Raw genomic sequence first — 24,506 nt, 5'->3', positions numbered from 1 at the left:
TTTGCCAGGATAATCCATCCACCTGACAGGTATGGCATATCAAGAAGCGGCAGGAATGTCCACCAGAGCTGATGCCAGGGACTTGAATGTTAATTTCTCTACCATAAGCCGCCTTCAATGTCATATTTGAGAATTTCGCAGTACATACAAGCAGCCTCACAACCACAGACCACGTGTAACCACACCAGCCCAGGACCTCCACATCCGGTTTCTTCACCTGCGGGATCATCTGAGGCCAGCCACCTGGACAGCTGATGAAACTGAGGAGTATTTATTTCTGTAATAAAGTCATTTTTGGGTGAAAAAATAATTCTGATTGGTTGGGCCTGGCTCCCAAATGGGTGGACCTATCCCCACTCAGGCCCACCCATGGCTGTGCCACTGCCCAGTCATGTGAAATCCATAGATTAGGGCCTCATTTATTTCAAATGACTGATTTCCTTATATGAACTGCAACTCAGTAAAATCAGTTAAAATGTTGCATGTTGGGTTTATATTTTTGGTCAGTATAAATTGCGCTTTGATCAAACTCAAATGCTCTTCCTGAAGGACGTGTCCAAGCCAAGGACAGTTCCCTGCTTAACGTTAGTGAAATGACACAGAGTGGCACTAGACAGCAGCATGTCATAGAGGATGTTCACATCGCTTGTTGCCAGTGCTTCTGACTGAAGAAACAAAGGTTCCCTTTTTAGACACAGGTTTTACCTGACCTTGTTTTCTTTGCTTTTGAGGAATAAAATTATTTATTTTGTCATAAAATGGATTTCTGAAATCTTGGACGATTTGGTATAAATGTCTTATCTGTGGTTAATGTATAACATGAAACCTTTGAATAAACTTCAATGTATTTGCCCAATCTGGTCTGTACAGTGTGTGTGTATAGCCTGCCTTCCTTCAATATATGAAAGAGATATCATCTTCACTCGGTTGAAATGTGAAGATCCACATTTGACAATGAGAAGCAGACTGATTATACTGGAAGTTATTTTTCTGATGTGTACTGTTACTAATACTATTGCTTTTTTCAGTGAACTACAATGAACACCAGGGGGAGATGTAAACGCTAGAACCACTGGTAGTGCATTCTGAGGTTTATCAATACAGCACATAGAAACAGCAGTCGTCAATTATTCACAGTGAATAGACACATACTGAACATTTATCAAATGAAAAAACATACAGTTACGATTCATATCAAACTACTAAGGACTTCATACAGACAATTATGGTAAGAAGAAGAACTATGTATCCAAATACTTGTAAACGCGCTCTAGTTTTAGGTTAATGTTTTTCCTGCCATTTAGAATTTACCAATGGGACACAGTACAAAACTGATACTCTTGAAGCTCACGTGAACAAAGCTAAAATCAAAGTCAGCAGTCCGCAAGAAGCAGTGTAGTCACAGAAAGGGCTGCTCTGAATCTGAGCTTTCAGGTAGCTTTGGGTTGGAGGTGTAAACGGTGCCCCACACCCCTGTGTGAACCGCTGGACTAGGCCCAGCCCACTGGCAGACATGACCTCACACACAGCCACTCTCATCACACACTAAGGATCATAGCCACAGTCTCTTCTCAGACTCGGGTTATCTCCACCAGACCACCACTCTAACCCCCGCTTATGGAGAGACCAGTAATGTGTTATCAGGGCCCTCAGTGAGGCTGTCATACCCCCAAATCAGCCTTCTCCCCTCTTCTCTTCAGCTGGGCCCAGAGCTGAGAGGACTGGGCAGCAGCTGCTGCTCCCAGTCTGACACCAAACTACCACATTCCTTCACAGACAGAAACAGGCGGAGTGCTGGTGGAGGTGGGGTGTTCCTGTGACTTCCCGCTTCTCTGGGCGCTGGGACTGGAAAGCCGGTTGTCCCAGGGCCGAGGCTAGGCTGCTGAGACACATTTTCACATAGTAAAGAGACCTTGACATGTGGCGGTCAACTGCTGGTGTTTTTATTCAGGGCTCAGTTTACAGCCAACAGTCAGTAGACACTCTGAATGAGAGTGACAAACCTTTTGCAACGATCAGACGGAGTACTGCACTTACATGCAACCCCGCTCAAAAGATCTCCACTAAATATTTCACAGAAATTAAAGAGTTCTTAGTTACATCCTAAGGTCTTTCGTACACAGCAGCAACACCACACTCACTGGTGCTTTTAATATAGTCGACAGCAATTCTATTTTTTTTTTCTTTACTCTTGGCAATAAACATGTTCAAACTATGCACATGTATGTATAAACTGTAGGAATGGTACCATTTAACATGGCTTTGTGTTCAACATCCATTTAAAAAAGAACAGGCCTTTACAGTAGTTCTTGATCAAGTTCAGTTTAACAGATCATATAAAAACAGCTCTGTGATGTGTTGTAGTCCATTTGTACTCCCCTAAATCCCCAGCTGGGTGTTTCTAAATATGCCAGACTAACTGTACACTCTCTCCCATTGCCTATTCATGGGCTCTCTGCCTCCAGACTTTGATACAGAGCAGCGATGCAGCCACTCGGCTTTAGAGCATAGAGCCACCTGCAACATGGTAACAGAACCCCCATTGTGGGGGACCCCATGCTGTGACACCAGTCCTTTCAGTCACAGTGTGTCCTTACAGTTCTCTGTTAAGAGCCAACTCCACTGACTGCATAAATCGCCCTATAGTAGGACCCGCTGGCGACACACAAATCTGCCACTTTAAACTGGGTGCTGCTTTACTTAACAAGCACTCTGCTTCCTCTATGTCTCCCTGCTGAAAACAGCTTCACCATGACCTCATAATATACTGTACAGTCAAGGAACCGAGTCACATTATCTCAATCTTATGTTACAGTCACAAACATCAGTCACAGTTGAATGAGGGGAGGTATTTTCCCATTTTTAGGGACATGTCCTGTCTCATCACTATTTTCTTTTTAATAAATCACCTCATAAAGAGGAAAATAAAAGTAACCATCTGTATTTTGATGTCTGCTTGCACAGCCTCAGAGATGCAGCCAGTTCATCCTGTAGTCCCATAGATGTTCCATCATCAGGTTCCTCCAGAGCTGCCCTCAGGGTCTGGTCGATGGTCCGGCCTGTGGCCAATGGCGGGGGCCACCCTCACACAGTCCCTGGGGGTGGAGTAGCTCTCCAGCGCTGCTGGCTTGGCCTGGGGTCTCTGGTAGTCTGAGCAGCCACAGCTCTTGCTCTGGGCCACAGGCTTGTTCACCTTGGGGCTGTCGTAGACCCCCTCAGAGTTACTGTGTCCCCGGTCTGTTTTGACCTGGGGGGTTTGGTAGCCCCCGGAGGAGCCCACCCCTGCTTTCCTGTCCATGGTTTTAAAGGAGGGGGTCTTGCTGAGGACAACACCTGGAACGCAGTAGTTGGCCGGGTCTGGCAGGAAGCCATCCTTGTGGAAGGTGTGGCGCTCGATGATGGGTGTGGCGTACTCTGGCTCCTGGTTGGTGAGGGGCAGGGCGTACTGGTTGGCTGTGTGCAGGTAGTTGTAGTGGGTGGACGGGTCGCTAGGGTCCTCCTTGGTCTCGGTGTCCATGGGCCTGAATGTAGAGCCCTTCCTGGTCACTGTGCCCATCCCAATCATCAGAGGCTGCTGGTACTCTGGAGGACACAAATACACGGGTCACTTAAGAGCAGAACTTTATTACCAGTGCCATGGTGTTCAAACGTGACTGTTTTGGAATGAGCATATTCAAAATTCAAAAGGCACTTGCACATCTGAGTTATCTTTTTTGCAGGTGCATGGTAACAGCTGAACAAAATGAGAAAAAAGAAGAAACCCGCACACCGCTCTTGATAGTATCACTGCTCTTTATCAATCCCTACGTACCGGCCTCACGGCCTTCATCAGAGCTTTTAAAACACCAACCTCATTGTTTTCACTCAGTTATAATGAATAATATGACTCCTTTACATATCAAAATGACACAATTTTCTCCTCTCTAGCTCACCCAGAATTACATTGAATTAATGATACGAGCCAAAGAAGAGAGGATTGTCACTGAAGTCTTAGTATGGTTCGTTCAGACACTGAAACAGGAGCTTACAATGAATTCTAGATTACTTTGGCCATGGACTGAGCAGGGAACTGTAAACTAATCACCACAGAGTGTTTCACGGTTACTGTGAGTGGGGTTATGTCTGTCAAGAATGGAGAGCTTCACCACACACTGCCTGGGCTGTGGAGTTATGAATCAATACAAGTAACTCAGAAACTCATGGAGGAAAATAGAAGTTCAACAGGTGGCGGTGACTCCATAGGCTCTTGAGCTGGGATGACAGGAGGCGTGTGGGTGTATGGACATACACCTCTGTGTGTGCATGTGTCCTCACCTGCCATGGTGCTGGTGACCAGGTCTAGTTTCTGTATGGGGTCCTTCTCTGAGCTGTAGCTGATGGTGAACTCTGTGGACTGGTGCCTGGCAAACGGCTGCTTGATCTGCTTCCAGCAACCTGAGCGCCGAGGGCAGGCAGGCAGGCAGAGACAGTAAAAAGACAATGGTTAACTCCACAGACAGACAGACATAATGACAGGAATCTAGCAGGGACAGCACAGAGGTAAGCACCAAATTACAGCTGACTGGCTGGCACAAACTGCTGAGGCTTCCATATGTGAGCCATTCTTTTAGAGACGCCAGGAACGAGAGTCATACTCTACAATAGATATGGTTCTGTTTCAAATTCTCTGTCTGCTTTAGTCATGTGGAGGATAGAAGTGGATGAGGGTAGGGCAAGGGGGGTGAGAAGCTGGCAGTTGGACCTATGCTTATGGATGTGGCCCGGTGTGCTTGCTGGAGCTCGTCTGTCTGCTCTCAGAGACAAGCCCTGACCGGCTTTTACTACCCACAACCCCCCACCACACAGACTGACAGACATGTTGTCACAGATCAATAAAGCTGGCATCTGTCAGTTTCATTAAAGCAGTAATATACAACCTGTTAGCTGACTGGGCATTAGCATAACAACATGGATTTTTTCTATTGCTTATAGTTTCCTGCCTATAGCTTATTTCTAAGGCTCATCTTCAACATTCAAATGATTACATTTGATGTACAGTACATATGACATCTTTGACAAAGTAAAGACTAACATTAGGCTTCATTGCTATGACAAAGAGATGAGTTGAGAAATTGTTCGCTGACCTGTTTTCTGGGTATCAGAGGATCCGTATGAGTTCTCCTTTGTCTTCTTCCTGTGACAGAAAGACAAATGCTGGGGTAAACTCCAGTGACAGGGATGCCCCCTCGCCCTTTCCCATGATAACCTCCTGGGAGTGGAGGTGACGCTGAGACAGGGGGATGTAGGGTCACCTTTATCCCCTATACACACACACACACACAACTGCCTGGCTCTGCTGAGCACCCTTTTCTCGTTTATCTTCGTTTCACCCTTTCTCTCTCTCTCTAGGGACTCATGCAGTGGCCACATGTTCTGACCCATGACCCCTTAAGCCCCTCTCCCTACCACCTCTAATAATGATGTGTCTCTGACTGGTTCTAATTTTTACAGATTGGACAGAATAGGCAGAGGTGGGGGTGTTGCCACATACAGTGCCTTGCGAAAGTATTCAACACTTTAAACGACACTTTTTATGGATATCTTTAAGAAATGGCTTTCTTCTTGCCACTCTTCCATAAAGGCCAGATTTGTGCAATATACGACTGATTGTTGTCCTATGGACAGAGTCTCCCACCTCAGCTGTAGATCTCTGCAGTTCATCCAGAGTGATCATGGGCCTCTTGGCTGCATCTCTGATCAGTCTTCTCCTTGTATGAGCTGAAAGTTTAGAGGGACGGCCAGGTCTTGGTAGATTTGAAGTGGTCTGATACTCCTTCCGTTTCAATATTATTGCTTGCACAGTGCTGCTTGAGATGTTTAAAGCTTGGGAAATCTTTTTGTATCCAAATCCGGCTTTAAACTTCTTCACAACAGTATCTCGGACCTGCCTGGTGTGTTCCTTGTTCTTCATGATGCTCTCTGCGCTTTTAACGGACCTCTGAGACTATCACAGTGCAGTTGCATTTATACGGAGGCTTGGTTACACACAGGTGGATTGTATTTATCATCATTAGTCATTTAGGTCAACATTGGATCATTCAGAGATCCTCACTGAACTTCTGGAGAGAGTTTGCTGCACTGAAAGTAAAGGGGCTGAATAATTTTGCACGCCCAATTTTTCAGTTTTTGATTTGTTAAAAAAGTTTGAAATATCCAATAAATGTCGTTCCACTTAATGATTGTGTCCCACTTGTTGTTGATTCTTCACAAAAAAATACAGTTTTATATCGTTATGTTTGAAGCCTGAAATGTGGCAAAAGGTTGCAAAGTTCAAGGGGGCCGAATACTTTCGCAAGGCACTGTATATAGTACCAGTCAAAAGTTTGGACACACCTACTCATTCAAGGGTTTTTCTTTATTTTTACCATTTTCTACATTATAGAATAATAGTGAAGACATCAAAACTATGAAATAACACATATGGAATCATGTAGAAACCAAAAAAAAAGTGTTAAACAAATCCAAAAAGATGTTATATTTGAGATTCTCCAAAGTAGCCACCGTTTGCCTTGATGACAGCTTTGCACACTCTTGGCATTCTCTCAACCAGCTTCATGACGTAGTCACCTGGAATGCATTTCAATTAACAGGTGTGCCAAGAACTGCAGTCGCAAAAACCATCAAGCACTATGATGAAACTGGCTCTCATGAGGACCACCACAGTAAAGGAAGACCCAGAGTTACCTCTGCTGCAGAGGATAAGTTCATTAGATTTACCAGCCTCAGAAATTGCAGCTCAAATAAATGCTTCACAGAGTTCAAGTAACAGACACATCTCAACATCAACTGTTCAGAGGAGACTGCATGAATCATGCCTTTGTGGTCAAATTGCTGCAAAGAAACCACTACTAAAGGACACCAATAAGAATAAGAGACTTAATTGGGCCAAGAAACACGAGCAATGGACATTAGACCGGTGGAAATCTGTCCACTTGGTAGTGTGTACAGGTGCTCGACCAGTCAGTGAAAGCCAACATCACCCATGACAGAGAACGGTTGATTGTCAAGGGCAATGAATTCTATTATCTTTGCGTTAATGGATTTCGCCTTTGAGTTGTCTCGCTGAAATGTTCTTACTCTTTCAAATGACTGCTCGACTTGATGACTGCTCGATTCACACAGCAGACATTGTGGGCTCGGTTAGGAATGCTGTGTTGCACGTGTAGCGCTAAATTTTATATGGCGTCATTATGTCATGTACCTACGTTATATAGGTATGCACGTCAGCGTTAAACTAGACGTCGGGCCTATATCGATGTTGGCATTTTTATGTTCACCGATATATTGTGCAGCCCTAGGGACTATCATTTGTTTTTCAACAGGACAATGACCCAAAACACTTCTCCAGGCTGTGTAAGGGCTATTTGACCATGAAGGAGAGTGATGGTGCTGCATCAGATTACCTGGCCTCAACAATCACCCAACCTCAACCCAATTGAGATGGTTTGGGATGATTTGGACCTCAGAGAGAAGGAAAAGCAGCCAGCAAGTGCTCAGCATATGTGGGAACTCCTTCAAGATTGTTTTGCACACTCCTTCAAGAGTCCTTCAAAAGCATTTTCCTTTTCTCCCCAATTTTGTGATCGAACCCCAGGCTGTAGTGACGCCGCAACACTCAGTGCCTTAGATGCAGTGCCTTAGACTGCTGCACCACGATTATCTCGTTCTTAATGTGGGCCTTGGTTATAATAACCAGCTGACACTAGAAGGAGTGTATCGCCCTCCCTCATGTTCTCTTAACAATTTTTTCCAATTTTTTTATTTTTTTTATTTCGCCTTTATTTAACCAGGTAGGCTAGTTGAGAACATGTTCTCATTTGCAACTGCGACCTTGCCAAGATAAAACAAAGCAGTTCGACAGATACAACAACGCAGAGTTACACATGGAATAAACAAACATACAATCAATAATACAGTAGAAAAATCTATATACAGCATGTGCAAATGAGGTAGGATAAGAGAGGTATAAGGCAATAAATTGGCCATGGTGGCAAAGTAATTACAATATAGACACTGGAATAGACACTGCAAGTTGAGATACTGGGGTGCAAAGGAAAAATATATAGACACTGGAATACAATATAGACACTGCAAGTTGAGATACTGGGGTGCAAAGGAAAAATAAATAAATAAATACAGTATGGGGATGAGGTAGATTGGATGGGCTATTTACAAATGAGCTATGTACAGGTGTAGTGATCTGTGAGCTGCTCTGACAGCTGGTGCTTAAAGCTAGTGAGGGAGGTAAGAGTCTCCAGCTTTAGAGATTTTTGCAGTTCATTCCAGTCATTGGCAGCAGAGAACTGGAAGGACAGGCGGCCAAAGGAGGAATTGGCTTTGGGGGTGACCAGTGAGATTTCTCTGCTGGAGCGCGTGCTACAGGTGGGTGCTGCTATGGTGACCAGTGAGCTGAGATAAGGCAGGGCTTTACCTAGCAGAGACTTGTAGATGACCTGGAGCCAGTGGGGTTGGCGACGAGTACGAAGCGAGGGCCAGCCAACGAGATCATACAGGTCGCAGTGGTGAGTAGTATATGGCGCTTTGGTGACAAAACGGATGGCACAGTGATAGACTGCATCCAATTTGTTGAGTAGAGTGTTGGAGGCTATTTTGTAAATGACATTGTCGAAGTCTAGGATCGGTAGGATGGTCAGTTTTATGAGGGTATGTTTGGCAGCATGAGTGAAGGATGCTTTGTTGCAAAATAGGAAGCCGATTCCGATTTAATTTTGGATTGGAGATGCTTAATGTGAGTCTGGAAGGAGAGTTTACAGTCTAACCAGACACCTAGGCATTTGTAGTTATTTGTCCACATATTCTAAGTCAGAACCGTCCAGAGTAGTGATGCTGGACGGGCGGGCAAGTGCAGGCAGCGATCGGTTGAAGAGCATGCATTTAGTTTTACTTGCATTTAAGAGCAGTTGGAGGCCACGCAAGGAGAGTTGTATAGCATTGAAGCTCATCTGGAGGTTAGTTAACACAGTGCCCAACGAAGATGTATACAGAATGGTGTCGTCTGCGTAGAAGTGGATCAGAGAATCACCAGCAGCGAGAGCGACATCATTGATGTATACAGAGAAGAGAGTCAGCCCGAGAATTGAACCCTGTGGCACCCCCATAGAGACTGCCAGAGCTCTGGACAACAGGCCCTCCGATTTGACATACTGAACTCTATCGGAGAAGTAGTTGGTGAACCAAGCGAGGCAACCATTTGAGAAACCAAGAATGTTGAGTCTGCCAATAAGAATGCTGTGCCACTCCATAAGAGCAGGGATAGTGATCTTGATAATTATCAGCCCATCTCCAGGCTTCCATATCTAGCTATGATTCTTGAATCTTTGGTAAATAAGCAACTTCGCTCTTTTTTATCTGAGCATGGTATTTTGAACATAAATCAATCTGGGTTTAGCCCAGGGCAGAGCACTATCACAGCAACCACATTAGTTAATGATATTCTCAATGCTTTAGATGCTAAAATGAATTGTGCTGCCTTGTTTGTGGACCCCTCAAAATCATTTGATACTGTTGATCATGCTATTTTATTTAACAAGTTGTCCTCGATTGGCATGGCCTCTGATGCCTGCTCATTGTTTCATGATTATCTTAGTGACAGAATTTCCTAATTTCTTGAAATATATAAAGAGGTTCAGCTGGGGTTGACACTAGGACCTGCTATTTTCACTATTTATATCAATGCTATTGGTCAATCTGTAAATATTTTTTTTAAGTAATCTATATGCTGATGATACTATTTTGTATTCAATTGCCACAACAGCTGACCTGGCTGTGACATGGCTACAGTCCTATTTTGCAGCTGTGCAGGTAGCCCTTACTGATATAAAACGTGTGCTTAACAGGGGGAAAACTAAATAGACGTTGTTATTGAGTTCTTATAAGATTGAAGATGTAATCCATCTGAGACACTCATCGGATGGTTCTAGTTCTATAATCGAACGAGTCCCTGACAATGATTTAACATTTAATAAACATACGATTGAGCTGGTAAAGAAGCTAAGATTTAAACTGGGCTATTTTACAGGACAGATATAGCCTCTCTCTAGTCAACAAGAAGCAGATGTTCTTATTTACAATGACAGCCTACCAAAAGGCCTCCTGCTGGGATGGGGGCTTGGATTATATATATATATATTATTATATATAATAAATAAATAAATAAATAAATAAATATATATATACTACATAAAGAGAGACCTAAGGACATGAACATAGCATGGCAGCAGCACAACATGGTAGCAGCACAAAACATGGTACAAACATTTTTGGCACAGACAACAACACAAAGGGCAAGAAGGTAGAGACAACAATACATCACGCAAAGCAGACACAACTATCAGTAAGAGTGTCTATGTTTGAGTCTCTGATTGAAGAGATTGAGATAAAACTGTCCAGTTTGAGTGTTTGTTGTAGCTCGTTCCAGTCGCTAGCTGCAATGAACCCAGGGATGGATGTGCTTTCGGGACCTTTAACAGAATGTGACTGGCAGAATGGGTGTTGTATGTGGAGGATGAGGGCTGCAGTAAATATCTCAGATATGGGGGAGCGAGGCCTAAGAGTGTTTTATAAATAAGCATCAACCAGCAGCTTCGATTAGATGCTTTGGTGTCCCTAGGGCAATTTTTTTTATAATGAAGAATGTTTTTGGCCTCCCGGGTGGCGAAGTGGGCGCTGTATTGCAGCGCCAGCTTTGCCATCAGAGACTCCGGCCGCGACCGGGAGGTCCGGCCACGACCGGGAGGTCAGTGGGGCGATGCACAATTGGCCTAGCGTCGCCCGGGTTAGGGAGGGGTTGGCCAGTAGGGATGTCCTTGTCTCATCGCGCACCAGCGACTCCTGTGGTGGGCCGGGCGCAGTGCACGCTAACCAAGGTTGCCAGGTGCACGGTGTTTCCTCCGACACATTGGTGCGGCTGGCTTCCGGGTTGGATGCGTGCTGTGTTAAAAAGCAGTGCAGCTTGGTTGGGTTGTGTATCAGAGGACGCATGACTTTCAATCTTCATCTCTCCTGAGCCCGTACAGGAGTTGTAGCGATGAGGCAAGATAGTAGCTACTAAAAACAATTGGATACCATAAAATTGGGGAGAAAACGGAGTAAAATAAATAAATAAATACAAAAAAATAATGTTTTTGTTTTAATTGACGTGTTCATTTTTGTATTGTGCAGGGCTCAATATGACTTCCCTGTTGAAATAAAGGTAGATAATAACCAAAGACAATGAAGGCCGATAGTAAAGAGATTAATGGTATATGTGGTGTATCATCCTCCTCCTTGGGCGGCAGGTAGTCTAGCGGTCAGAACGTTGGACTAGTAACCGAAAGGTCGAATCCCCGAGCTGACAAGGTAAGAATCTGTCGTTCTGTCCCTTAACTGTTCTTTAACTGACTTGCCTAGTTAAATGAAGTTAAAATAAAAACAATAGTGTTCTGACACTGACGACAGTGGTTGCGTTGGTAGTCAGGTCAGGCTCGACAGCGGTTGCGTTGGTAGTCAGGTCAGGCTCGACAGCGGTTGCGTTGGTAGTCAGGTCAGGCTCGACAGCGGTTGCGTTGGTAGTCAGGTCAGGCTCGACAGCGGTGCGTTGGTAGTCAGGTCAGGCTCGACAGCGGTTGCGGGCTCGACAGCGGTTGCGTTGGTAGTCAGGTCAGGCTCGACAGCGGTTGCGTTGGTAGTCAGGTCAGGCTCGACAGCGGTTGCGTTGGTAGTCAGGTCAGGCTCGACAGCGGTTGCGTTGGTAGTCAGGTCAGGCTCGACAGCGGTTGCGTTGGTAGTCAGGTCAGGCTCGACAGCGGTTGCGTTGGTAGTCAGGTCAGGCTCGACAGCGGTTGTGTTGGTAGTCAGGCTCGACAGCGGTTGCGTTGGTAGTCAGGTCAGGCTCAGCGGTCAGGCTCGACAGCGGTTGCGTTGGTAGTCCGGTCAGGCTCGACAGCGGTTGCGTTGGTAGTCCGGTCAGGCTCGACAGCGGTTGCGTTGGTAGTCCGGTCAGGCTCGACAGCGGTTGTGTTGGTAGTCAGGCTCGACAGCGGTTGCGTTGGTAGTCAGGCTCGACTGTGGTTGCGTTGGTAGTCAGGTCAGGCTCGTTATGCTATCTGAGCAACAGACAGGCAGCCATTCCAAAGGATCGTTCTAGGAATCTCCCTGACCCTCATTGTCCTACAGTATATCTTCCCTCACTCTAATCTATTTCTTCTCTTCCACTCTCCCTTTTCCTGAAAACATCTCCCTCTCACGCATACTGAGAGGCAGACAGACAACATCTACCACACATACGTAACAGACATACTTTAGGGAGTAGGCACACGGTAGAGATAACTCGCTGCTATGGGGACGTATAAGGTCAGGCTAATCTGAGTTTGTGAGTCATGTTGTCATGGGGACAGGAAATGCACAAGTTATGAAGGTGCAAGCTCTCCTTACACAACCTTACATTACGGTCTCTAAAAGCATTACATTATCGATTCAAATGACATGAACAAGTCGCTTACTTCTGCAGCATCTTGAATACACAAATCCCAACCAGCAGGAGCACCACAGATAAGACTATGGGTACAATGATGATGGCCAGCTTCCCTGAGAATAGAGTTGAAAGGAGCGAGCATGTTAGCCAGCTAATACATAAACAAACACAAGGCATCTGGTGGATGGTTAATGCAGTGTTTTAATGAGATGGGTACCGCGGTCTGCCTGGGAGGGCACTGGCTCAGTGATCTCTTCGTCCCCCACCGGAGGCTTGGGTTTGGTGGGTAATGTGACCTGGGACGACATGTTCACTAAGGAGCGAGAGGGAGCGAAGAGGAAGAGAGAGAGCGGGGGGTTAGATGTGAGCAGGTTTGACAAAAACTTGATACAGTCCAAAACCAAAATAACAGAACTAACTTACTTCCCCACTTCATTGTAATGTAACTGTAAAACAACAGATCAGTAGTTATCTAATATGAAACTGTTTCATAATTGTCCTCTCAGAAGGATTATCTACAGTTGAAGTTGGAAGTTTACATACACCTTATCCAAATACATTTAAATCCAGTTTTCACAATTCCTGACATTTAATCATAGTAAAAATTCCCTGTCTTAGGTCAGTTTGGATCACCACTATATTTTAAGAATGTGAAATGTCAGAATAATAGTAGAGAGAATGATTAATTACAGCTTTTATTTCTTTCATCACATTCCTAGTGGGTCAGAAGTTTACATACACTCAACTAGTATTTGGTAGCATTGCCTTTAAATTGTTTAACTTGGGTCAAACGTTTCAGGTAGCCTTCCACAAGCTTCCCACAATAAGTTGGGTGAATTTTGGCCCATTCCTCCTGACAGAGCTGGTGTAACTGAGTCAGGTTTGTAGGCCTCCTTGCTCGCACACGCTTTTTCAGTTCTGCCCACATATTTTCTATAGGACTGAGCTCAGGGCGTTGTGATGGACACTCCAATACCTTGACTTTGTTGTCCTTAAGCCATGTTGCCACAACTTTGGAAGCCTCCCCCTTTTTCCTCCAAACATAACGATGGTCATTATGGCCAAACAGTTCTATTTTTGTTTCATCAGACCAGAGGACATTTCTCCAAAAAGTACAATCTTTGTCCCCATGTGCAGTTGCAAACTGTAGTCTGGCTTTTTAATGGCGGTTTTGGAGAAGTGGCTTCTTCCTTGTTGAGAAGCCTTTCAGGTTATGTCGATATAGGACTTGTTTTACTGTGGATATAGATACTTTTGTACCCGTTTCCTCCAGCATCTTCACAAGGTCCTTTGCTGTTGTTCTGGGATTGATTTTCACTTTTCACACCAAAGTACATTCATCTCTAGGAGACAGAACATGTTTCCTTCCTGAGCGGTATGATGGCTGCGTGGTCCCATGGTGTTTATACTTGAACACTATTGTTTGTACAGATGAACGTGGTACCTTCAAGCATTTGGAAAATGCTCCCAAGGAACATCAGACTTGTGGAGGTCTACAATTTATTTCTGAGATCTTGGGTGATTTCTTTTGATTTTCCCATGATGTCAAGCAGAGAAGCACCGAGTTTGAAGGTAGGCCTTGAAATACATCCACATGTACACCTCCAATTGACTCAAATGGTGTGAATTAGCCTATCAGAAGCTTCTGAAGCCATAACATAATTTTCTGGAATTTTCCAAGATGTTTAAAGGCACAGTCAACTTAGTGAATGTAAAGTTCTGGAATTGTGATACAGTGAATTATAAGTGAAATAATATGTCTGTAAACAATTTTTTGAAAAATGACTTGTGTCATGCACATGTCAAAGTAGATGTCCTAACCGACTTGCCAAAACTATAGTTCGTTAATAAGAAATTTGTGGAGTGGTTGAAAAACGAGTTTTAATGACTCCAACCTAAGTGTTCGTAAACTTCCGACTTCAACTATACATGTAGCCATCAATCACTATCTACCAACTCACTGATAATACTATCTGGTATTGTAGCCAGACCCACACACTCAGTACTGTGGTCTGGACATGGGGTTAGGATGAGTACCTCTGACATGGGGGTTAGGGTGTGTAGCTCTGACATGGGGGTTAGGGTGTGTAGCTCTGACATGGGGGTTAGGGTGTGTACCTCTGAGATGGGTACAGCCCAGCAGCTCTACCCTCATGACGATCCTCTGGTGCCAGGTTTGAGGGATGATCCGCAGATAGCGGGCTATGATTGGATTGTGGAAGGTGTTCCTGGTCTGATGCAGACTGTCCTGGTTCCCCTCAAATATCTGACAGGGAGGAAGGGAGAGACGGAGGGAGCGAGGGGGAGGTGGTCGCAAGGTTTAATGGAAGGCATGCATTCTTGTGATTCATCGGCAACATAACACATTGATTACATATAAAGAAATTGTTGCCCAATAACACATACCGAAATGTATATTGTTCCATGATCAGGCAATTCGACATTGGAGTCAGATATTAGATCATTGAATCTGGATTACTCACCATGTATTGTGTGCTGTTGTTCTGTGTGTACGTCCTCCACCGACTCCTCTCCTTGTGAACTATCTTGAAGCTCCTCACATAGTAGTGGTAGTCCAACATAGTAGAGCCAGTCGTGATAATCCCTGGAAAACAAAAAATAGAGAAGGTAAAAACTCTAAATCTCACTTTCTATTGTTCAACATTTTTCCATCCCCTTTTCTCTGTCTGTCTCCAGGGCAGTGATGTCACCCATTGGTCAGCCCTGGAATGTGCTGGAACAGGGAAAGGAGACATCACCTCAGAGAGCAGAACAGTCACTGCAACACCAAGGGGAAACCCTCCCAGACATTTGCAGCTCCCAGACAGCCATGATGAGCGTTTTTGTGGCAGATGAGCGCCTGACACAGGGCCAGAACAATATGGCGGCAGACGGGTGACCCACAACATGTCATTACACAGGGCATTGTGGTTCATATGGAGACGCAGTGCAACCTATCATTATAGGAAATTACTGTCATATTTCAAATACAGAATCGCAGACTCTGAAGGTATTTGTTGTTTTCACAGCTAAAATGTACTTTTGTTGCATAAAGAGCAACAGGGGTTTCCAATGCACGACAACAACAGAAATCCAATCTGTCAAAATATAAAGTATCAGAAAGGCAGGATCCTTAAGGAAAGAAAGGGTTGTATTCTTCAGGCTATAGAGTCTTACGATGGTTGCACAACATCAATTCTACGACAACAGTGCTTCCATTTTCAAGGAACCGCATTCCAATCCAAACAACGTTCCCCTTAGCTCTGGATTTCTGAACCGTCAGACAAAGCTAGACATTCTTCCTTGACTGGAACCCAATGTGTTGTAAAATAGCATGAAATTAACTTGGGACTTGCTGACTACACACACACCACACTCAAAATAAACTATTGCATTGTGCTACACTTAAACAGGCCTTTGAAGGTCACTTTCTTGTTTGTGGAGGAGCAGCAGCACAGAGGGGCATTCTCTCCCTTCATGCGTTACTGAGAACTGGTCTAATACATTAGATTACTGGTCTAATGCTGTGTGTGTGTGTGTGTGTGTGTCTGCGTGTGTGTGTGTGTGTGTGTGTGTGTGTGTGCGTGTGTGTGTGTGTCTGCGTGTGTGTGTGTGTCTGCGTGTGTGTGTGTGTCTGCGTGTGTCTGCGTGTGTGTGTGTGCGTCTGCATGTGTACACATGTGCTACAGTTTTGCAGTGGTGAGCCATCCAGAGTTAAATCAAAAGAAAGGCCCATTTATAAGAGAAATTACCCCCTTTAAACAACCCCCTGGATCAGATCTCATTCTATCCCTTCTCAGCTTTTTCCGACAGATGTGTGTGTGTGTGTGTGTGCGTGTGCGTGTATGTGTGTCTGCGTGCGTGTGTGTGTGTGTCTGCGTGTGTGTGTGTTGAGCCTTAATCCTATTACCATCCTCTACAGAGGGCTACGAATGGGGGGAAACAGCCAGGCAGGAGAGGGTTAAACCTAAACGCCTGTTTTTAATTGATGCCACGGGGGGAGGAAATTGCCATTGATCCTATAAGACTTGGCCAAGAACACCAAGGCTCCTACTTTATTACAGTTAACTGTAATGTTAACAGTACGCTGAGCATTGAGCCGGCCCAGTAACAAGGGATTGACATTCATCAGGAGAGAGAGATTGGCAACGGTGGAAATCTGTACCAGTAGGCTACAACCAAATCTCGAAATTCCAGATGTGAAAAAACCTTAAAATAAGCTTAGCCTGGTAAACTAAAAGGTACAGTGCCTTCAGAAACTATTAATTCACATAAAGGTCTTTCCATAGAATTTCAAGCAGATTTAAGTAAAAACTATAACTTGGCCACTCAGGAACATTCCCTGTCATCTTGGTAAGGAACTCCAGAGTATAATTATTTTTGTTTACACACTGCTAAGAATGGTTGGAACAAATGGACTTCTTCTCCTCCTCTTTGTCCGTCCGTCCGCGGGGTAAAGAATAGACACAGTGCCGGACTTCCCTTAAGGCACCCTATTCCCTATTTAGTGCGCCATGGGGATCTGGTCAAAAGTGAATTAGGAATAGGGTGCCATTTCAGACAGACAGTATTTATCTGAGATGTCAGGACCTGGAGGAAAGGCACTAAGAGGTAATGCCCCTCCCCCCTTTCAATTTCCAGATTTGTTGCCGTGCTGTTGAGCAGTATGTTGGTACTTGGCTATCTGCCAAACTCTTCGGTTTTTACTTTTAATATATTTATCAACGTCTTAGTTTTTTCCCCGCTCAACTAAGCTCCGGTATGCTTTCGTAGTAAAGCTTTTTTTGAAATCGGACACTGTGGTTTGATTAACAACATGTTCATCTTTAAAAATGGTGTATACTTGTATGTTTGAGGAATTTTAATTATGGAGATTTCTGTTGTTTGAATTTGGCGCCCTGCACTTTCACTGGCTGTTGTCAAATCGATCCCGTTAATGGGATTTCATCCGTAAGAAGTTAACCACCTAACCAAGGATCTTTATTTAACCTTGCGTAACACCCTAAAACAAAAAACATTTGTCACAAGAAATTTGCTCCCTGGTATACAGAAAATACCCGAGCCCTGAAGGAAACTTCCAGAATATTGGAACGGAAATGGCGCTCCACCAAATTGGAAATTTTCTGACTGTGAGTCTGCACAGAACTGTCAGGACCTAGGATCAATGGAGACACTCAAGTTTTTTAATCATGTATCTCTTGAGACATTCATGAAAATAGTCATGGCCTCTAAACCGTCAAGCTGCTTTCTGGACCCTATTCCAACGAAACTACTGAATAGCTGCTTCTTGTGCTTGGCCCTCCTATGTTGAACATAATAAATGGCTCCCTATCCACCGGATGTGGACCAAACTCACTAAAAGTGGAAGTAATAAAGTGTCATGACTCTCCTATGAGGATCCGAAGGATCAGGTTACAGTGGGTCAGCTCTACAGCGCCCTCTTCCGCAGAGGGGGAGAGGGATGAATTTGGCCTGGTTTTATGACTTAACAACTGGATCATGAATACCTTGCAGAAACTGTCTTTGGGCTCTGCAGTATTGAGAATGGAATGTCTGAGTGTTACAACAGATAGACACTTGTCCAAAGCTTTAACATCAAAAGGTTCGACATTGAAACAATATTTGTAACATAAATAATGTGGGAAATGGTTGGTGGGGCTCTAAACAATAATCATGTCAAATAAGTTGTTGTTTTGTGATATCATTAAGGACGGTTGAACCGAATAACGGTAACTCTATAAATGTATACGTCCCAGTTATCAGATTTACAACTAAATGTTGTGGAACTTATATGATTAAATTTTAAACTATTTGTGAGAAGACTAAATGACTAAATGTGAGACTAAATGTGAATTGTTTTTCCTGCAAAGTTTTACCCAGTCAGTAACCATGCCCACGTGAGCACAGACATTATGCCAAAATAGGGAATGCCCCTTTTCCCCCAGAGTGTTTATACAAGGACTCCTAATGAAATTTACATTAGAATGTGAGGATCATCCACAGGTTGAATTGGTTGGAATCTTTAGAGACCAGACAGCGTTGAGCGGTGGCTACATAGCTGGGAAATGGTTTAAAACTAAAGACCAGTATATGTGCAGCGTGAGCTGAATATGTTACAAACTGGTTTATATCGTAATACCGTCTGAAACTCTCTCTTGGAGAAGACTACACAGCAGCATTCAGTCTGCAGCTGTTTATGCACTGTTAGCCTCGGAAACTTTACCAAAGACAAGAGACAAAGAACAATTTCCTCTCACCACTATAGGTGGTGATACCACTACGGGTGGTATTTATTCTAAACAAACTGAGTGAAGGACAAGGCCCGATGAACACCGCGCAGTACACCCAAGGAAGATCCGTTCTAACAGACACTCAACTACAAAGGATATGGTTACCTCTGGTGGACAACCAGAGACTTACACAACCAGAGACTTTCTGTCGACTGACTCCCCAGAAAATGGACCCGGGCGGTTTTAAGAGAGAGAGACGACAAAGACATACAAGCATAAATATGTACATTGCTTTTATAAATCTGAATGAGTTTGTTAGGGTGCTAAATATCCATATTTACGATGAGCGTATTATTCAACTGTATGTACAATAGTTGAATTCCTTTGTCTCTCCTTCTACCGCTCTTTCGTTCCCCACCCCCTTTCATTGTGTAACCAGCCGTCATATTGAGTTAGTCCACTAGGGACTTTTCATTACATCATGTTAATAATCAGTGTATAATCTATCCTGTGTGTGTGTATTTATTTCTGTGGGATTATTTCATTAGTTAGTAAATAAATAATTAAGCCAATTTATGTAAACTGATTCATCATGGAGACTCGGGTTCGTGCAGATTTACAGGATATTACGACGTTCAGAATGAGACTTTAATAGGAGCAAATGATTGATGGATGACGGATAGTACTTCTCGTTTAGACTACTGCAATGCTCTACTCTCCGGCTATCCGGATAAAGCACTAAATAAACTTCAGTTAGTGCTGAACATGGCTGCTAGAATCCTGACTAAAACCCCAAAATTTGATCATATTACTCCAGTACTAGCCTCTCTATATTGGCTTCCTGTTAAGGCTAGGGCTGATTTCAAGGTTTTACAGCTAACCTAAAAAGCATTACATGTTCTTGCTCCTACCTATCTCTCGGATTTAGTCCTGCCGTACATACCTACACGTACGATACGATCACAAGATGCAAGCCTTATTATTGTCCCTAGAATTTCTAAGCAAACAGCTGGAGGCAGGGCTTTCTCCTATAGATTTACATTTTAATGGAATGATCTGCCTATCCATGTGAGAGATGCAGACTCGGTCTCAACCTTCAAGTTTGTATTGAAGACTCATCTCTTCAGTAGGTCATATGATTGAGTGTAGTCTGGCCCAGAGGTGCGAAGGTAAGCGGCAAGACACTGGAGCAAAGAACTGCCCTTGCTGTCTCTGCCTGGCCGGTTCCCCTCTCTCCACTGGGATTCTCTGCCTCTGACCCTACTACGGGGGCTGAGTCACTGGCTTACTAGTGCTCTTCCATGCCCTTCCTAAGAGGGGTGCGTCACTTGAGTGGGTTGAGTCACAGACGTGCTCTTCCTGTCTGGTTTTGCCCCCGCCCCCTGTGCTGTGGAGGAGATCTTCGTGGGCTATACTCAGTCTTGTCTCAGGGTAGTAAGTTGGTGGTCTGTTGATATCCCTCTAGCGGTGTGGGGGCTGTGCTTTTGCAAAGTGGGTGGGGTTTTATCCTGCCTGGTTGGCCCTGTCCAGGGGTATCGTCGGATGGGGCCACAGTGTCCCCCGACCCACCCCTGTCTCAGTCTCCAGTGTCTATGCTGGAATAATCTATGTGCCGGGGGCTAGGGTCAGTCTGTTATGTGGTGTAATTCTACTGTCCTATCTGGTGTCTTGTGTGAATACACTCCCCCTTATTCGCTCACTCTACATCCCCTTCCGGAGACCTAAGGACTACCTGGCCTGAAGACTCCTGGCTGTCCCCAGTCCACCTGGTTGTGCTGCTGCTCCAGTTTCAACTGTTCTGCCTGCGGATAGGAAACCCTGACCTGTTCACTGGATGTGCTACCATGCAACGGGCCTGCTGTTTTCGACTCTCTCTCTCTACCGCACCTGTTGTCTCGACCTCTGAATGCTCGGCTATGAAAATCCAAATGACATTTACATTTACTGAGGTACTGACCTGTTGCACCCTCTACCACCACTGTGATTATTATTTGACCCTGTTGGTCATCTATGAATGTTTGAACCTCTTGAAGAACAATCTGGCCTTAAATGGCCATGTACTCTTATAATCGCTTGCTGTTTGAGGTTTTAGGCTGCGTTTCTGTATAGCACTTTGTGACATCTGCTGATATAAAAAGGACTTCATAAATACATTTGATTGAAAATTTGATAGATTTGGCCGTGTGTTTTAGGTGAATTCATCTCCCAATGTCTGATGGAAAGCAGGCTGAGCCAGGTTTTCCTCTAGGATTTTTTCCTGTGCTTAGCTCCATTCCATTTCTTTTATATCCAGAAAAAAACTCCCCAGTCTTTAACGATTACATGCATACCTATAACATGAGAAAGCCACCACTATGCTTGAAAATATAGAGAGTGGTACTCAGTAATGTGTTGTATTGGATTTGCCCCTAACATGACACTTTGTATTCAGGACAAGTGAATTGCTTTGCCATATTTGATGCACTTTTACTTTAGTGCCTTGTTGCAAACAGGATTCATGTTTTGAAATATTTTATTCTTTACAGGCTTCCTTCTTTTCACTCTGTCAATTAGGTTAGTATTGTGGAGTAACTACAATGTTGTTGATCCATCCTCAGTTTCCTCGTATCACAACCTTTTAACTCTAAGTTCTTTAAAGTCACCATTGGCCTCATGGTGAAATCCTTAAGCGGTTTCCTTCCTCTCTGGCAACTGACTAAGGAAGGATGCCCATATCTTTGTAGTGACTGGCTGTATTGATACACCATCCAAAGTGTAATTAATAACTTCACCATGATCAAAGGGATATTCAATGTCTGCTTTTTTATTTTTACTCATCTAACAATAGGTGCCGTTCTTTGCGAGGCATTGGAAAACCTCCCTGGTCTTGGTGGTTCAATCTATGTTTGGAATTCATTGTTCGACTGAGGGAACTTTCAATTATCTGAAAGTGGCACACAGAGTGAGTACATGTAACTTAATATGTGACTTGTTAAGCATATTTTTACTCTTGAATTTATTTAGGCTTGCCATTACAAAGGGGTTGAATACATTTCAGCTTTTAATTTGTAATTCATTTGTAAACATTTCGAAAAACATAATTCCACTTTGACATTACAGGGTTGTGTGTGGGCCAGTGGCCCAACAAATCTCAATTTAATCAATGTGGAAAATGTCAAGGGGTGTGAATACTTTCTGAAGGCACTGTAAGTACAGCAATATGGGGATCCAAATAAATGAATAAGCCCTGAGGAAAAAGTCAGAGTGCTACTTAGCTTCTATTTGTAGAGTCAGGTAGAGAGGAGTTTTGGAAGCTTTATGTTTGAGAGCATGTTCCCCTGAGTAGGGCTCTTATCTCACCTGTGATCCTTTTCTTCTCCCCCAGGTCCAGCTGGAGCCACTGCAGGCTGTCGTTCTGATCTGCAGCCCAGGTGCATCCCCTTGATCCTGGGTCAGCCTGGGAGCTGTTGGGCGCCCAATCAGACTGACAACCCATCGCTTCTCCCCACGAACTGGCACTAACAGACACATGCTGCAACACTGACTGGTTCTTACAGTCTAGAAAACAACAGCAGAAGAAAAAGTCAATAACAACAATTCTGCTGCTCTAACTGAATAAGATTTTACCCAAATATGCCCACTACTTCCTCTGCCCTCTGTTCTATTGGCAAATGTATAAATCACTGGAGAACAAACGGGAAGAGGTCTGTTCGAGACTCCTATCAACGGGATCTGAAGAACTGTAATATACTATGTTTCTCGGAAACTTGGCTGAACAAGAACATGGATAATATTCTAGCTCTTTTTTTCTATGCACCAGCAGAACAGAACGGCAGCGTTGGGTAAGCTCAAAGGGGGTGGAGTGTGTTTCTTTGTCAACAACAGCTGGTGTTCAATCTCTAATATTAAGGAAGTCTCAATGTTCTGCTCACCTGAGTTAGAATACCTCATGCTAGGCTGTAAACCATACTATTCACCAAGAGAGTTTTCATCCAGATTTTTCGTAGTTGTTTATTTACCACCACAAACCGTTGTTGGCACTAAGACCACACTCAACAAGCTGTATAGGGCCATAGGCAAACAAGAAAATCGCTCCTAGTGGCCAGTGATTTAATGCAGGAAAACTAAAATCCGTTTCCCCTCATTTCTGTCACCTGTGCAACTAGAGGCAAAAAAAAACCTCTAGATCACCTTTACTCCACACAGAGACGCATACAAAGCTCTCGCTCGCCCTCCATTTGGTAAATCTGACCATAACTTTATTCTCCCCATTCCTGCTTTCAAACAAAAACCCAAACAGGAAGTATCAGCGAATGCTATGCTGCAGGATTGATGTGCTACTAGCACAGACTGGAATATATTCCAGGACTCATCTGATGGCATTGATGAGTTTACCACATCAGTCACCGGCTTCATTAATAAGTGCAGACGACATCATCCCCACAGGAGACATCCTGTCAGAACAGTCCCAGGAGCAACTAGTCTGACTAAACCCGTTAACTCTGCAACCAACTAAAACCCTATGTAAAGAAGATATGACCCTTGGTCCTCCTCACCATTCCAACATAATGAGAGAGTGAAGCTTTGAGGAAAGTCAATAAGGAGCTAGTCTTAATTAAAGTGCGGGACATCGACAGTGTTGATGAGGTCCTGAAAAGTCCAGACTAGGGAACATACAGTATATGTCAGACATGTCATGGCATCATTTGTCAATTTGTCATGTGAGCATTGATGCTGTCTGAGTTGATCGGAGAGCAAAGAGAGTGAGAGTGTCTACAAGAAACATGGCAATTGTAAATTCGGAATGAGACACATTTTACATCACAACTTACAATATTTGAAAATGTGTATTGTTGTCCAGAGTAACATAGTAAATAAGCCTAATAAGTGCAGTCTGTCTTCTGACACAGCTGTTGTACCGTCAAGTGTCTGAACACATCTGTACTGTGACACCAACAGTTGATTTGTGAGCTTTCCCAGGCCTGCCTGCCTGTGATATAGATAGCCAGAACCTCCACAGTTATAGCCGACTGACTGGATGAAACTGTGCCAGAATGCAAACAGCTGTATGAAAATATCACACAGACAAGAGATACAGGGTTCCCACGCTTCACACCAAGATAAGGTGTGACTACACCAGCTTTCATTTTCCAAACCAGATCTTTTACCCCATTTGACTGTCAATTACTTACTTTTTCAACAACTATCAGTAAGTCATCAGAAATCCTGGCATAAAATGTTTAATTTAGTAAGTGGTAGGCTTTGATACATTCCTTCCTGGTGAAAATGCAGCACATTTTATTACGTGATAAAAACAATGGCCTAAGAAACTGTAGTTTGATAAACAACAATTTAAGAGCATAAAAACAGTAGAGAAAGAGAACAAAACAAATGTTACCATTAATGAGGAACGTGAAGAGCGCTTCGGACAAAGAGCCGCTGGAAGAAGAAAAATAATATCCATCAATGGCGGACCGTTAGCTTCAATGATTACAATTACAGTGATAGATTGAGGGCCTGCCATTGTGGGGAGCCTGCCATTGTGGAGGATCACCCATTGTGGCCACAAAGAAGCATCACCAGATTGTGCCCCCCCCCTATTTCTCTTCCCAAAATCAGCCTTCACCAAGAACCCTGTGCTTTGTTTCCCCTGCCCTTCCCTGTGTAGTCTCTTCTCTCCTAGTGCCCTATAGCTGGGGGATAAACCTGAACACATTAAGACACCACGATTGGTGTTAATTACAGTGGCTAGTTGGGAGAATGTTGAGTGATGGTGGAGAAATGTA

At 43.9% G+C, this 24,506-nt stretch overlaps 1 protein-coding gene across 2 annotated transcripts in view; it reads right to left on the bottom strand.

Annotated features, from left to right (window-relative positions):
- Positions 1 to 1,050: 1,050 nt before the first annotated feature.
- LOC135505992 (discoidin, CUB and LCCL domain-containing protein 1-like) overlaps positions 1,051 to 24,506 on the bottom strand; it is a 42,516-nt gene continuing 19,060 nt past the window's right edge. For both annotated transcript variants that reach the window (XM_064925311.1, XM_064925312.1), the window contains 9 exons: positions 24,119 to 24,159; positions 22,081 to 22,278; positions 14,995 to 15,116; positions 14,630 to 14,777; positions 12,729 to 12,824; positions 12,540 to 12,624; positions 5,124 to 5,173; positions 4,315 to 4,434; positions 1,051 to 3,582 (listed from right to left, as the gene is read on the bottom strand). In XM_064925311.1, the coding sequence (XP_064781383.1) occupies positions 3,014 to 3,582; positions 4,315 to 4,434; positions 5,124 to 5,173; positions 12,540 to 12,624; positions 12,729 to 12,824; positions 14,630 to 14,777; positions 14,995 to 15,116; positions 22,081 to 22,278; positions 24,119 to 24,159 (1,429 nt within the window). In that variant the 3' untranslated portion in view covers positions 1,051 to 3,013. The remainder of the gene's footprint in view (positions 3,583 to 4,314; positions 4,435 to 5,123; positions 5,174 to 12,539; positions 12,625 to 12,728; positions 12,825 to 14,629; positions 14,778 to 14,994; positions 15,117 to 22,080; positions 22,279 to 24,118; positions 24,160 to 24,506) is intronic.

The sequence above is a fragment of the Oncorhynchus masou genome, chromosome 19, assembly GCF_036934945.1.
Source record: "Oncorhynchus masou masou isolate Uvic2021 chromosome 19, UVic_Omas_1.1, whole genome shotgun sequence".
Taxonomy (NCBI): Eukaryota; Metazoa; Chordata; class Actinopteri; order Salmoniformes; family Salmonidae; genus Oncorhynchus; species Oncorhynchus masou.
The sequence above is the reverse complement of the archived record's forward strand: the minus strand, read 5'-3'. Positions and strand labels throughout refer to the sequence as shown.